Source organism: Rattus norvegicus, chromosome 6 (genome assembly GCF_021556685.1).
Source record: "Rattus norvegicus strain SHRSP/BbbUtx chromosome 6, alternate assembly SHRSP_T2T, whole genome shotgun sequence".
NCBI lineage: Eukaryota > Metazoa > Chordata > Mammalia > Rodentia > Muridae > Rattus > Rattus norvegicus.
The window spans coordinates 126,913,739-126,929,888 of record NC_141539.1 but is presented as its reverse complement, the minus strand read 5'-3'; the positions used below and the strand labels follow the sequence as shown (position 1 = coordinate 126,929,888).

Here is a 16,150-nt window from a genome sequence, read left to right as displayed (position 1 = left end):
GAAAGAGGAACACTCCTCCATTGTTGGTGGGATTGCAGACTGGTAAAACCATTCTGGAAATCAGTCTGGAGGTTCCTCAGAAAATTGGACATTGAACTGCCTGAGGATCCAGCTATACCTCTCTTGGGCATATACCCAAAAGATGCTTCAACATATAAAAGAGACACGTGCTCCACTATGTTCATCGCAGCCTTATTTATAATAGCCAGAAAATGGAAAGAACCCAGATGCCCTTCAACAGAGGAATGGATACAGAAAATGTAGTACATCTACACAATGGAATATTACTCCGCTATCAAAAACAACGAGTTTATGAAATTCGTAGGCAAATGGTTGGAACTGGAAAATATCATCCTGAGTGAGCTAACCCAATCACAGAAAGACATACATGGTATGCACTCATTGATAAGTGGCTATTAGCCCAAATGCTTGAATTACCCTAGATCCCTAGAACAAACGAAACTCAAGACGGATGATCAAAATGTGAATGCTTCACTCCTTCTTTAAATGAGGAAAAAGAATACCCTTGGCAGGGAAGGGAGAGGCAAAGATTAAAACAGAGACTGAAGGAACACCCATTCAGAGCCTGCCCCACATGTGGCCCATACATATACAGCCACCCAATTAGACAAGATGGATGAAGCAAAGAAGTGCAGACCGACAGGAGCCGGATGTAGATCGCTCCTGAGAGACACAGCCAGAATACAGCAAATACAGAGGCGAATGCCAGCAGCAAACCACTGAACCAAGAATAGGTCCCCCGTTGAAGGAATCAGAGAAAGAACTGGAAGAGCTTGAAGGGGCTCGAGACCCCAAAAGTACAACAATGTCAAGCAACCAGAGCTTCCAGGGATTAAGCCACTACCTAAAGACTATACATGGACTGACCCTGGACTCTGACCCCATAGGTAGCAATGAATATCCTAGTAAGAGCACCAGTGGAAGGGGAAGCTCTGGGTCCTTCTAAGACTGAACCCCCAGTGAACTAGACTATGGGGGGAGGGCGGCAATGGGGGGTGGGTTGGGAGGGGAACACCCATAAGGAAGGGGAGGGGGGAGGCGGATGTTTGCCCGAAACCGGGAGAGGGAATAACACTTGAAATGTATATAAGAAATACTCAAGTTAATAAAAAAAAAAAGAAATGCTCAGCAGCCTTAGTTCAGGGAAGTGCAAATCAAAACAAGGCTGAGATTCCACCTCACACACATTAGAATAGCTAAGATCAAAAAAACTCAAGCAACAGCACATGCTGGTGAAGATGTGGTGGAAGATGGACACTCCTCCATTGCTGGTGGGATTAAAAACTTGCACAACCACTCTAGAAATCAATCTGACAGTTTCTCAGAAAACTTGGAATAGTTCTATATCAAGACACCAGCTATACTGCTCCTGGGTATATACCCAAAAGATGCTCTACCATACCACAAAGACATGAACGAGCTCCACTGTGTTCACAGCAGCTTCATCTGTAATAGCCAGAAACTGGAAATAACCCAGATGTTCCTCAACTGAAGAGTGGGTACAGAAAATGTACCCACATTTTACACAATGGAATTCTACTCAGCCATTAAAAACGACGTCATGAATTTTGCAGGCAAATGAAGGGAACTAGAAAATTATCATGACTGAGGTAACCCAGACCCATATGGACAGGCATGACAGGAGCCTAGCATAACTGTCCTCTGAGAGGCTTCATCCAGCAGTGGACTGAAAGAGATGCAGATACCCACAGCCAAACATTGGATTTAGGTGGGGGACATTTATGGAAGAGTTGGGGGAAGGATTGAAGGCCCTGAAGGGGAAGGGAACCCCACAGGAAGACTAACAACATTAACTAACCTGGACCCCTGAAGCTCTCTGAGACTGAGCCACCAACCAAAGAACACGCAGGGACAAATATGTAGCAGACAGGCAGCTCAGTCTCCATGGCTACCTTGTCTGGCCTCAGTATGAGAAGATGCTCCTAATCTGGCCTTCATGTGTATGTCTGCCCACAGAGGCCAGAAGAGGGTGCTGCCTTCCCTAGAACTGGAGTTACAGATAGTTGTGATCTGACCCCTGGGTGCTGGGAATCAAATCAAGGATGTCTTTAAGAGAATCACTGAAACATCTTTTCAGTTTATAATTAAACGTTTTATAAAGCATGTAAAGTCACAAATTCACAACTTCTTTGTTTTGAAAAAAGGGTACACCTCCAGCAAAAAGACTGAGTTTTGGGGGGGCCAAATTCAGAGTTCATCAGGCCAGTAGCTTTTCCTCTTTACTTTTCCTTTTGTTTCACTCAGCACACATCAGCCTCTGCCTGGTTGGGTTTGGTTCTTTCAGGAGTGAGCAGGCAAAGACCTCCAGAGAAGTGCAGCGGAGAAGCCTGGACAGCAGGAGCGCTATTGTTTTAGGTGCGGGTGCTGAAATTCCCACCCTGAGGGGCGGGGCAGACGCGAGGAGGGGCGGGGCTATCCTGGGAGGCGGGAATTCTGAGGTGGTGGGTGAGCAAGTGAGTGTGTGTGGTGTGGTGTGGTGTGGTGTGGTGTGGTGTGGTGTGTGTGTGTGTGTGTGAGTGTGTGTGGTGTGTGGTGTGTGTGTGTGAGTGTGTGTGGTGTGTGGTGTGTGTGTGTTGAGTGTGTGTGGTGTGTGGTGTGTGTGTGTGTGTGTGTGAGTGTGTGTGGTGTGTGTTGTGTGTGTGTTGAGTGTGTGTGTGTGTGTGTGAGTGAGTGTGTGTGTGTGTGTGTGTGTGTGTGTGTGTGTGTGTGTGTGTGTGTGTGTGTGTGTGTGTTTTCTCCGGGGACAGGAGGGGGAGTAGTAACTTAAGCGCATAGGGGCCAGGCTTCCGGGGTGAGGGGCGTGGAGCGGTCTTATTTGTCCGGAGAGGCCTGGGGCTGAAAGGGGCGTGAGGGGCGGGGATAAGGGGCGTGGCCGTATGTGGTGTTGGGAGGAACTGAGCGCTGCTAAAGCAGAGCCTCTGGCTTCAGTTACCCGTCGCTGGCTGAAACGGTGGAGCGCCTCCTAGGCGGTGGGTGCAGCGAGGGTGCCCGCGCCTCAGGGGCCGTGAGTGAGGAGCGCGAGACCTCGGCGACGCAGGTGTGCCTCTCCCTCCGGGCGGGCTTCTGGGGGCTGTGAGGGGCGTGTGAGAGCGGCCTTGTGCCCCGGAGTTCTGGCTGTGGAGCCGCGGAGCCGCTCTGAGCCTCTTTAGTTAGCTTCTGTCAAGGGCCGCGTGGGCCTAGGTGCCGCAGCTGTTCCCGAGACTCCTCCTGACGCCTGCTGTGCGGAGGCCGGACCCCCACGGGCCTGGGCGCCGGGCCTCTGTGAGACTCGAGGCCGCGGCCGGGCGCCGACCCAAGCTTGCCCCTGCCCGCTGGGGTTCGGGAGCCCCAGGTGCGCTCCGGCCTGACGAGGCGAACTAGGCGAGCAGCCCGCAAGACTTTACCTGAGAAGCTTCTGAGACCCCGCGAAGCTGCGAAAGGGTGTCAAGTGCCAATTCCCATTTCTTTTTGCACTTCGCAATAGGATTTTCACCTCTTCTGCGCTCTCTCTCTCTCTCTCTCTCTCTCTCTCTCTCTCTCTCTCTCTCTCTCGTCTCTCTCGTCTCTCTCGTCTCTCTCGTCTCTCTCGTCTCTCTGTCTCTTCTATGATTTTCCTTCAATACACAATAGTTAAATTGTGGGATAGATGCCAAGCCAAACATTTAGAATATTTTAAAGGGAGCATATAGTTTTTGTTTTTGTAATTAAAATATTTTGATTCTCACGCAGGTAGGCAGTCTGTAGAGTTGTATTTTCCCTTTTACCTTAACAGAATCTACAACCCCCATTTTTCCTATCTGCTTAATACTCAAACTTGATTAAAACCATTTCTAGAAGGAAGTTAATACTATTTGGGTCTGAGATTCGAGGAAATTTGTGTTTTTATTTTTTTTCCGTTTCCTTTGTGATTTTTTTTTCTGTACGGATTGTTAATGATCGTTTTTGCCCTTATAACTAGGAGAGAGTACTTTTTTATCCTTCACAAAAAATTTAACTAGGTCTTGAACTTTGGTTCATTTGAATTATAAGTATTCATGAATAGAACTCATTGATGAAGAAATTAACTCAGGTTGAGAGAAAATGAATTAAGATTCCATTAGAACATCTGGCAATGTTGTCTAGTTGGCAGTAAGATTTATTGGTATTAGGTTTTTCTGAAGCCAGATTCAGAAATCATGTAAGGATATAGAAGATCATTTAAGTACAGAATCAGAAGAGAGGAAGACCATGGGAATTATGAATATTTAAGTGATAGGTACAGACAACCAAGGAGACTAAAGAAGCTTTGAGGAAAAAAATGAGAAATTCTAGAAGACAGTGGAACTTAAGGAGTCAGGAGAGGAGAGTTTTTTTTTTCCCCATCTTTATTAACTTAAGTATTTCTTATTTACATTTCGATTGTCATTCCCTTTCCCGGTTTCTGGGCCAACGTCCCCCTAACCCCTCTATATGGGTGTTCCCCTCCCCATCCTCCTCCCATTGCCACCCTCCCCCCAACAATCAGGTTCACTGGGGGTTCAGTCTTGGCAGGACCAAGGGCTTCCCCTTCCACTGGTGCTCTTACTAGGCTATTCATTGCTACCTATGAGGTCAGAGTCCAGAGTCCAGGGTCAGTCCTGTATAGTCTTTAGGTAGTGGCTTAGTCCCTGAAAGCTCTGGTTGCTTGGCATTGTTGTTCATATGGGGTCTCGAGTCCCTTCAAGGAGAGGAGAGTTTTAATGAAGTGTTCAAGTGACACAAGTCAAATGGATCAGGAAATAAAGTGCCTATTGCCTTTAGTGGAGAGGGTCTTTATCTTCAGCATACATAATTTAAGTAAAATAGTAAGGGCAGGAGCCAAACTTCAATTAATTTGAGTTGTAGAAAGAGGATAAAGAAATAAAAAAGTGTAGAATCTATATTTTGAGAAAAAATTAGGAACAGTGACAACAATGGTTATTAGAAGGGAGCTTAATGTGAAATTGGAAAGACTATAAAGACCATAGAATAGCTTTTTGTTAAAATTCATTTTCCTCTCTTAAAGTTTGAAAACTGAGAACAAGTAACTGATCACAATGAATATCACTATTTATAAATTTTGAATAATGCTACTTTAGTACTGCATTTTGTATATTGGGTTCAGTAGTTGCTATTGGTTTTTAAGCTACAAATATGAACTGTATCAGACTGTGTTTCACTTGAAGTCCTATACTATGATACTCTAAACTTGCTTTTGAGTCATTTGACTTCTTCAGGTATGTCCTAATATTCTCCTCAACATCTTATGTGGAAATTAGGTGTTTATACTAAGTCTCAATTGCTGCATACATTAATTAGAGCCTTAGGTTTAATATGCATTTTCAGGAGATGCATACAATTTCTGTGTAAAGTGTTCCACTTTGATCTCTGTTAGAAGTTTTGTTGTTGTTGTTTGTTACTCTATAGTTCAGACAAGTACTTTAATGAATATATTACTTAGTATGGGAAGGGTGGTTCAAAGGGAAAGTCTAATTACCAAGTATGGGATATGAAACTCTGATACTTTTGCTCGTGGCAGTTTAATTTGCTGTAATCATTTTGAAAACCTATATTTGGTAGTATTTAATAAGCTGAAACAACATACATAAACTGTATGCAAACCATTACCCAACAACATTCTAGAAAATGTAAACTAACATGACAAAACCCACATTAAATTGTTACAATGAAAGACTGTAAGTAGGATAGATTAAAAGAGCGCATTGGGTAACTTTTGAGAATGTTAGATATATTAATTTACTGGATTGTGATGATGCTTCCCCCAAATATTCATATATGGCTTATTTAACTGTAAAATTTAAAATGTACAGTTTATTTGGTGACAGTTTTGTACATTGATAAAGTAAGAAAGTAAATAAAAAGAGGACGAAATGCTATCATTTGAGTATAGTTGTTTCCTTTAAATAACTGTAGGTATGTCAGGGTGATAAAATTGTGAATAATTTTAATTTTCTTCATATTTTATACTCTACTGTTAATATATAATTGAGAAATTATTTCATAATGTTATTTTAAAATGACATTAAACACATCTATAGATTTAAAGAATACAAATACTCATATGCTTAAGAAATAAGACATATTTAAAGCTGTTCTTTATATCTATTTTTTCCTTTTGATTTTCTTTATAATTTTATTACATGGCTATATACTTTTCAAAATTGTATTGTTTAGTCTATTTTGAAGTATAATATAAATTATACTGTGTGATTTCCGTGACTTAATTTTTATACAGAGTGTCATTGTGTAGCTCAGATTGGTCTCAAATGTGCCATTCTCCTGTCTCAGCCTCCCAAGTGAAGGGATTATCACGTTATCACATCCTGCTCTATGATTTCAACACTATATTTGTGATAGTCTTCCATGTTCACATGTTATAGATCATTTGCTTTTTATTGTTGTGTATCATTCTATTTGTATGATTTTTCCACTGTTTACCCATAATCCTGCTGATAGATATTCAGGTACCTTTCCATCCTTTTTTTTTTAAACTTTTTGCCATTAAAAGCTGTTTTTGTGATACTCTTCCAGTCTATGATTCTTTATAGCCATGTACATGAATTTCCTTGACTTTTATTTTATTTTACATACTATTTCATTTTATGTTTTCCAGTTATCTCTTTAAGCTTTTCTCTTTTTTATTGAATATTTTATGCATTTACATTTCAAATGTTATCCCCTTTCCAGGTTCCCCTCTGCTCTGACTCCCCCTCCCCCTGCTTCTATGAGGATGCTTCCACTCCCACCCACCGACTCCAACTCAACACCCTAGCATTCCCCTACATTGGGGAAATGAGCCTTCACAGGACCAAGCACTTTTCCTACTATTGATGCTGGACAATGCCATCCTCTCCTACATATGTGGCTGGAGCCATAGGTCTCTCCATGTTGGTGGTTTAGTCCCTGGGAGCTCGGGGTGGGGGGTCTGGTTGGTTGATATTGTTGTTCTTCCTACAGGGTTGCAAACTTCTTTAGCTCCTTCAGTCCTTTCTCTTAACTCCTCCATTGGGGTCCCCTTGATCAGTCCAATGGTTGGCTGCAACCATCCTCATCTGTATCAGTAAGGCTCTAGCAGAGCCTCTCAGGAGACATCCATATCACGCCCCTGTCAGCAAGTACTTCTTGGCATCAGCAGTAGTGACTGGGTTTGGTGTCTGTATATGGGATGGATCCCCAGGTGGGGTAGTCTCTGATTGGCCTTTCCTTCAGTCTCTGCTCCACTCTTTGTCTCTGTATTTCCTTTAGACAGGAAAAATTCTGGGTTAAAAATTTGAGAGGGGTGGGTGGCCCCATTTCCCAACTGGGAGCCTTGCCTAACCTCTGGATATGGTCTCTACAAGTTCATCCTCCCCTTTATTGAGCATTTCAGCTAATCTCATCCCTGTTGGGTCCTGGGAGCCTCTTACTTTCCTGGCTTCTGGGACTTGCTGGTGGTTACCCCCATTCCCCATTCCCCATTGCTACACACTTCTGTTTTTTTCTTGTCTGTTAAAATCTAAGAGTAGAACTGTGTGTCCTTGTTTTAGCTAGATAATACTGAGTTATTTTATGTGGTGATTGTACCAGTTATACCATTATAAGTAAATGTTCTCACTGTTCTTAGTACCATAAGAAATTTGAGCATTTGTTATTGCCTGAAATTTTCCTTTTGATGATCTAGTGTACAAAAGATAAGTATCCCTTTAGGAGGTTTAATTTATATTTCTTCAATTATTAATAATGTTGAACCATATATAGGTCTGTGGGGTGTCTTTTCTTTTTTATATTTTTCTAGAAGTTCTTTATCTAATTTTGAACTTGATCATTTGTAGTTATGCATGCAGTTTTTTCAGTAAATAGCCTGTCTCTTTAGTTTGTAGTAGCTTTTGAAGAACATACTACTATGTTTAAATATACTTGTCTATGTAAACTGGTTTTTTTTTGGTTTCTACTTTTAGTGTATTTAATCTTTTCCTTCCTTCATCTTACAAAAATGTAGTTTTCTGTTTTCTCCTGAAAGCTTTAAAATGTTATCTTTCAAGGTCTGCATCTCAATTTCTAGAATACCTAAACCTACAATAAAAATAGCCTATTAAAAACTGATATTAGGGCCAAGGAGATGGTTTGGAGAGTGAAAATACTTGTTCTGTCTTACGACTTGAGTTTTGATCCTTGGAATACAAGGGGCAGGAGTAGAAAGCTGATGAGTTTATAATCCGAGCACTTCTTTGGTGAGATGAAACGAAAAGTCTGCCAGCAGCTCATGGGCCAGCTAGTCTGGAGTGAGTACAGTGCCTGAGACACGAGAGATCCTTCCTCAAAACAAGATGGAAGGAGAGAACCAACTCTCCAAAAGTTGTTCTTTGACTTCTACAAGCACAGAGTGACACTTGTGCCCTCATGTAGAAATAAATAAGTTAATTTTGAAAAATGCTATCATACTTAGGAAATATGCAGTCATAGCAGGAAGCCAGATAGGCTATATAGCTACTTCAAGGTAAGCCTAAACTACCAAGTAGCAAAACCTGCCTCAAAAAACCAGAGCTAGGAGTATTGCTGAGTGGTAGAGTGCCTGCTAAGTATGTGCAAAGCCGTAGGTTTCACCTTTAGTACCATAAAAAGGGGAAAAATTCCCTTCATGTTTATAGCCTTAACCTATGTGTAATTATTTTCTTGTGTGTATGTTAAATGGGGGTGTGTGTCCAATTTTGTGTCTCTTTCCCCATATGGGTAATTCATTTATTGAATGCTCTAATTTTTATCCTACTGATCCCTGTCATGTGTCAAATTTCTGTGTGTTTCTTAATGTGTTTCAAAGTTATTGTTTCTTTGAACTGTTTATGTATCCTTATTTTATAGGCTTGCTTTAGTTGTAGAAAGAGCCTTGACACTATTCCATGTTTCTTGTAAAACTAGAATTCTCAAATTATTTTATTTTCCCTTTTCCCTTTTAGAAGTAAACTTTTACTTTTTATAATGTATTGCTTTATTTTTGAAAAAGTCCTATAATCACCTTAGCTGAAAGACAAACAAAAAACAAACCATTCCCCCAAAAGGAGGGTGTACACTATATTGGGTGTAAATCTTGTCCTATTTCACCAAAGCTAATTTTAAGTTAAAAAGTAATTATGGACTTTATTTTGGAAATATAGTAAGTTGCAATTTGGAGTAAATTTTACATAGAAAACAACTAAGGATGCTATATCCTAACATGTCAGACAACTAAAAGAATGCTGAAAATATGAAAGTAAGGAAGTTAAGTTCTATTTGCTTTGAAGGGTATTTGCTTAACTAGGAGAACTTGATGGCTGTGGAATACTTGGGGTATTTGTAGTGCTGAAGTCACTTGGAATACATCCAGAGCATCTTAAGCTAATTCTAAGATCTCAAGGGCTGATTTGTTGAAAAAGAAGTAAAAAATTACCTTCTTCAAAGAAACAACACTGTAAGCAAAATTGCCATGATGCCTAACTAAAATAGTAAGGTGAGAAAAGCCTGTCTTTGGTCAAGTTGTGACCATCAAATAAGCCAAATAAGGGTGGGTGGAATGAGGGATGTGGAAAGGTGGTTATATTTGATAAATTAAAAAAATCTCTTTTTAGTTAAATTCACCCTGTTAAATTATACCATTCAGGAAACCACACGACTGCTTGTGGTCCCCCTGAAATAGTGGTTCTCAACCTTACTAAGGCCATGACCCTTTCATCCAATTCCTCATGTTGTGGTGATTCCCAACCATAAAATTATTTTGTTGCTACTCTATAACTGTAATTTTGCTATTGTTACGAATCACAATGTAAGTATCTGAAACACAGTCCCAAAGGAGTCATGACCCACAGGTTGAGAACTGCTTCCCTAAAGGGAATATTGTATCCATTTGTATTATAGTAATTCCCTACTCTCTTCCTCCAGCTTCTAGCAACCACTTATTTATCTTGTGTCTCTGGATTTGCCTACGAACAGAATCATGTAATCTGATCTCCATGTTTTACTTCTTTTACCTAACATACTGTGTCCAAGGTTTCTCCACGATAGAACATGAGAGGTACTTCATTTTTCTTTTTAGTTGAATAATACTCACTGTATAGGCAAATATATGTCATATTTTATCTGTTTCTATATCTTTACTCTTTTATGTTTTTCTCTTTGCATGAAAATATGGTTTTCATTCTTATAGGTATTATTAAACCAGAAATAGGATTTCTGGGACATATGGTAACTTTTAGTAAAGTTTTTGAGGCAGACCATGATGTTTTTTAACAAAGCATTTACACCATTTTACATTCTTAGCAGCAATGTGCGATGCTTTCAGTTTTTTTTTCATAGATTTTGTGTGCTTTCATTACGCTTTGGAAAGTGATATTTCATCGTAATTTTGTTTGTATTTTCCTTATAGTCATTGAAGTTGATCCCTTTTTCATGTTTATTGGCCACCTCTTAACTTGGAGAAATACCAAAATCTTTGCCCATTTGGATATGGTTTGTTCAATTCAAAATATGAATGTAAAATAGTCAAGTAAGCTATTACAAATACGTATTGCTAAAAATGTTAGTTTTTATAAATGTTCTCATTTTTATAAATGTTCTGAATGAAAATGTCATCATTTTTTTCTATTACAGCTAGTTCAGATTGCAAAGGTAATTGATAAGATCAGGCAAGCATGAGTAGTTAAGAAAAAGTTGAGTTAAGAGCAGTAAGTATGACTCGCCCTGCTATATATTTTAATCTTTTAAAACTAAAATTACATGGTATCAATACAGGAATACATTGGCCAATGGAAGAGAATAGAAAACATAGAAACACACCAAATTATACATGGCAATTAGCATTTTAATGAAGGGAGCAGTCTAATGGTAGTGGGAAAAATAAAAAAAATTAAAATATGTATTTAATTTATTTATTAATTTACAAGGGTGTGTGTGTGTCTGTGTGTAAGCTTCAAGTATGGAGGTAAAAATATGAACTGCCTCACAAACTTTCATATCATTTCTACATAAGGGCCATCCTGATCTCCGTGTCACTCTAGTTTTAACACATGTGCTGCTGAAGTAAGCACATGGAATTTTGAATATGCGGTGTTTGTGGTACTGGGATAATCAACTTGGCAAAGATATGTTTGGACACATTTTTCATACCATATGCCAGGGTGTGCATACAAAAAATTAACATACCAATTAAAATAACATGAAAAAAGGGTAAATTATTTATGACCTAGACATGGAGAAACTATTATGATTTAATCTAGCTGTAAAAATGAAAATCATAGATATAAGTACATATGTAGGTATATAGTTAATATGTTTATATATCCAAAGTGCTTCAGAATCTGACACTTCAGTGTTAATATAATGCTATAAGTAGAAATTTTCATACCATAGAACTTTGTTTCCTGTCCAAAATTACTTTTGGATATATAAGGTGTATATGAAAAAAATTATACTTAGATCTGGTTTCTTTCCTATGCATCTCATTATTTTTGTGTAAATATTGCAAGATCCAAAATCTGAGACACTTCTGATCTCAAGCATTTTAGACAATAGTTACTTAATTTGCATATATGTATGTAGTATTTTTGTATATAGAGATATATATGCATATTTGGTGTTTGTTGCAGAGGATCAAATCTTGGACTTTGCACATTCTAGGTAAGTACTCTGCCACTGAGCTATATTACAAGCTTATATAAATCCCTTTTTCATAAAAGAGAACATAGTAATCAAATCAAGAAGCAAATGATAGGTTAAAAGAACATTTCTCACTTATATAATAGACATGAACTAATCTCTGTAACACATAAAAAAATCTTCTAAAACTAGACAAATGGTGGCTTATGAACACGGATGATTCATGTGAATAGCTATAATTTTGGCGTATGTGTTAAATGATGCCCAACATCATATTTTAAAGATTTATTTTCATTTTATATGTATTGGTGTTTTGCCTGCATCTATGTATGTATATTATGTGAGTGTAGTGGCAGCAAAGGTCAGAAGAAGGTGTCAGAATTACAGACTTATTATCTGTTATGTGGATTGAATGACAGTCCTCTGAATGAACCAATTTTTTTCCTCTTTTCATAATACTTTTATTGATTATTTGGAAATTTCACAACATGAACCTAGATCACACCATTTCTCAGTCCTCCCAGGCCCACCCTCCAAAAAGAAAAAGGAGGAAGAGGAAGAGGAGGGAGGAGGGAGAATGGAGAAGGGAGAGAGGAGGAAGAGGAGGGAAAGGGGGAGGGAGAATAGAGACAGGAGAGGAGGAGGAAGATGAAGAGGAGGAGGAAGAGGAGGAGGAAGAAGAGGAGGAGGAGAAAGAAGAAGAAAAAGAAGTTGTTTAATTTGTGTGGCTCATATTCTCAATGGAGCATGGTCAAACACCTGGTGGCCAGCCCCTTAAAGAAGAGTCTTCCCCCACCTGTATCCTACCAGAAGCCAACAGTTATAGAGAGCTACATGTTAGCATCTTTACTACAAATTTTAAGGGTTATCTTCTATGGCTTTCTTTAGGTTGTTACTTTTTTGGGGAGTGGGAGTGGTATGGGGCTAGGGGTTGTCATATAGGAATTCTGTGTCTCTTTTTCTCAAAGGTGAGTCTGCAATTGTCAATACCATGGCAAAAGTAGCTTCCTTACTTTTTACCTTCAGTGGAACATGGATTATGGACTTCCACTTGATCTCTGACAACAGCATGTGCCTAGGGCCTCATCATGGTCTCCTGTGGCAGTACAGACCATGGACATCAATATGGCCCTCTGCTACAGTACTGGCCATGGACACCAACATAGACCTCAGCAGTAGCACAGGCCAAAGACATTAACATGCCTTAGATGCAGCCATTGTTTTTAACCACCGAGCCATCTCTCCAGACCTTCCCAACATAATTTTTAATAAGAGTGATGCGAATTAAAACATCAAAGGGAAATAACTTCTTTCACACCAACAGAACAGCATTTGAATAACATTTTGTTGGCAACAAATGTTATTTTATATACTTCTGTTGAAATATAAAATGATAGCAATTCAGAGGAATTTTAGCACTAAACGCATAATTACACATGTACTTTTTGATTCAGTAGTCCTACATCGTACAGATATATACTGAGAAATATATGAGTAATACATATATGAGTAGTACATAGAACTAGTGGCAATATTTCTAATAGCAAAAGGTACAACGATTTAATTTTATCTTGAATTCAACAAAGCAACTCTTAAAAAATAGAAACTAGATATAAAATATATTAAATTTTCATGTCTTGATGTTAAATTTTTATATGTGATAATGCTATTATGACTTCTTTTAAAAAGAGTACCTTTTAAATGAGTACCTTTTAAAAATGTTTCAGATGTTTTAATATTTTAGCTAGTGAGAGCCTCTCAAAAGTTAACTCCCAAACCCTCTATCACATCTTTTAGTGATTACTACTTAAGCATTTTTGATTAAATTACATTTGAAACTTATTTCAAAGTAAGCCAAAATATAGGAGGTAGAGATAAAATAAGATTTACCATGAGTTGAAAATTGTTTCACTCAGGTGATTTTGTTATTGTATGTTCTCTTGTGTGTGTGTTTAAATTTCCCACAATAATGTTTAGAATTTAGATATATGTAAATAAAGAGAGTTCCTTGAGAACAAGCACATTGGAATTAGGGTAGGAAATTGGTCAAAAAATTCTTATGCACTATGTCCCTGATAAGTATAATACATAATCCATTTGCAGTATACTTATTTGTGTGCTTGCTCTCTTTCTTAACCTGTATACATGTGAGTCTGGTTGTGTGTGTGTGTGCGTGTGTGTGTGTGTGTGTGTGTGTGTGTGTGTGTGTGATACAGTGTTTAAGATATATTTTTTTGTTAGTTTAATTCTTAGAATTAAGATAATTTACAAATTTATACTGATTATTTTGTATAATTGATGTAGAAGAAATGAAATTTTTCTGTCACACTTTTTATGACAGCCATATTTTCTTTCAAATTTTGCCTGGATACCTAGATGTATCAGATGTAAAAGAATATTTGAATGGGAATTTTTCTTTTTCAAATTGTAACATTGAAATTGTTCATTTAATACTTTTGAGTATGTTGTTCTGATATATTGTAATTCTGATAAAATATTATATAAAATAATATAGAAGAGTAAAATTATATCTTTTAAATATTTTTCTCCAGAGCCCTTATAAATTAGAAAGACATAGTATGATTTATTTAGATATAGCAAGTAGTATTAACCATGATGATTTTGTGCTTTTTCTTTTAAAAATAGGTTGATATCAAAATTGGAAATTTTCTAGTTATTAGAAATCGAAAGTATGGCAGCAGAATTTATAAAGAGTTGTTGTAGAGGATGTTTCTATGGTGAAACGGAAAAGCACAAGTGTGAGTATTATTTTGATTTTAGTAAACACTTAGTGCCTCCTTTGCACTATATATGTATAAATTACATATATTATCCTATATATGTATAAATTAGGAGTGCCAAAAGGAAAAGCAAACTAGATTATTATTTCAGAAACTCCTAGGGACCCTGAAGTGTAGTGGAGAGATTGATTAAATCAAACCATGAGTCAACCCTGGATATCACTGTAAAGAAGATAATATTTGCCATGGGAGCCTGAATTAGCAAGCTGGTGGGAAGAAGGAAGTATGACAATCTAAGAGTGGGACATAGGCTGGTGAAGGAATTATAGTCAAGGTAAGGAGAGATATGCTTGGGGAACAGTAAATTCTGAGAAATGTTTTGATGCAAATAAAGACACTACTTTATGTACAATACATTAAAAATACCTTGTGAACAAATGATCATTGTGCTAGCTAATTTTATGTTAACTTGACCCAAGTTAGATTTATTTGGGAAGAGGAAACCTTAATTGAGAAATTGACCCCACAAGATTTGCCTGTAGACAATCCTTTCATGCATTTTCTTGACTGCCTATTGATGTTTATGTGTAGAGGACTCACTGTGTGTAGTCCTGGTGGTCCTGGGCGCTGTAAGAAATCAGGCTCAGGAAGCGAATAAGCAGCACTCTCCATGGCTTCTGTTTTAGCTCCTCCCTCAAGTTTCTGTCCTGAGTTCCCTTGATGGTGGACTGCAAGCCATAAGCTGATATAAACCCTTTCCTCCTTAAGTTGATTTGGTCATGTGCTTTATCACAACAGTCACTGAAGAAGAAACTCACCACTTTACCAAGTCTTGCATTCATGGGAGAGTCCTAGTCTAGCAATTTCCTTTTGTATTGTATAGTTACTTATCGCTACAGGTTTAAGATTAGAACTTTATTTTTCTCTGAAACTTTTATTTCTTGTGGATAGAACTTCTTAGTATATATTTGGATATGAAGTTTTATTAGTCCATTTTATGATGCCAATAATATAGCCCCTCTCTTATTATTGAATAGGAGGTTTATTTTGACAGTTCTGAAGGTCTGTTGTTGTTGGCAGTATCCTGAGGCAGTGCAGAGTATCATTTGATAGAAAAATAGGAATGAATGCATGTAACCTGGTTTCTCTCTGTCTCCTATAAAGTCACCACCATTCAACCATGGATTCTCTACCCTCTCAAAGGATACTAATCCCAAAACACATGATTTGGTTTAAGTTTCCACAGAGAATTTTACATTCCTTACAGTGGGGATTGTGGGTTAATACTCTTATAGTAGGGATTAAATATCAACACATAGGGATACACTTAAACCTTTATCCAGTCCATAACAGAACCTTCCTTTTTTTTTACATTAAAACATTACACAAATTCCTGTAGTGTAGTAGTTGTACGTCTATTCATTCTGCAGATAATACTATTCCCAATCCTAAAGACCAGCTGTCCTTTCCACCTTACCGTAGGTTGCGCAGCTCTGTGTACTATTTCAGAGAAAGATAAAACAGTCTGTGGGAGCCCAGGCACAGGCAGTTGCTGATAGGATAAATATTTGGTCAGTATTCATTTTATTTGGTGATTTGGTAGAGAGTTTTATAGACTTGAAGATTTTTGGCTTTTCAGGATTATGTATTTGAGACTCAGGTTTACCCATAAAATTGACAAAAATTGCTTTGTTTATAGCATTTTAAAATTACTGGATTTTTTCAATTGAAGACACTACTTATTTAACTGTGAAATAAATTTGCTT

The 16,150-nt window shown here is 38.0% G+C and overlaps 1 protein-coding gene and 1 non-coding gene across 21 annotated transcripts in view; one reads left to right on the top strand and one right to left on the bottom strand.

Annotated features, from left to right (window-relative positions):
* The first annotated feature begins 2,953 nt into the window (after positions 1-2,953).
* Tc2n (tandem C2 domains, nuclear) overlaps positions 2,954-16,150 on the top strand; it is a 96,854-nt gene continuing 83,657 nt past the window's right edge. For 3 of the 20 annotated variants that reach the window (XM_087554331.1, XM_087554324.1, XM_087554318.1), the window contains exons 1-4: positions 2,954-3,079; positions 9,931-10,063; positions 10,415-10,497; positions 14,290-14,402. In XM_087554331.1, coding sequence (XP_087410457.1) covers positions 14,336-14,402 — 67 coding nt within the window. In that variant the 5' untranslated portion in view covers positions 2,954-3,079; positions 9,931-10,063; positions 10,415-10,497; positions 14,290-14,335. 20 annotated transcript variants of the gene reach the window in all.
* LOC148005435 (U6 spliceosomal RNA) lies at positions 10,972-11,075 on the bottom strand. The gene has a single exon (XR_015623542.1). It is a non-coding gene; the product is annotated as a U6 spliceosomal RNA (small nuclear RNA).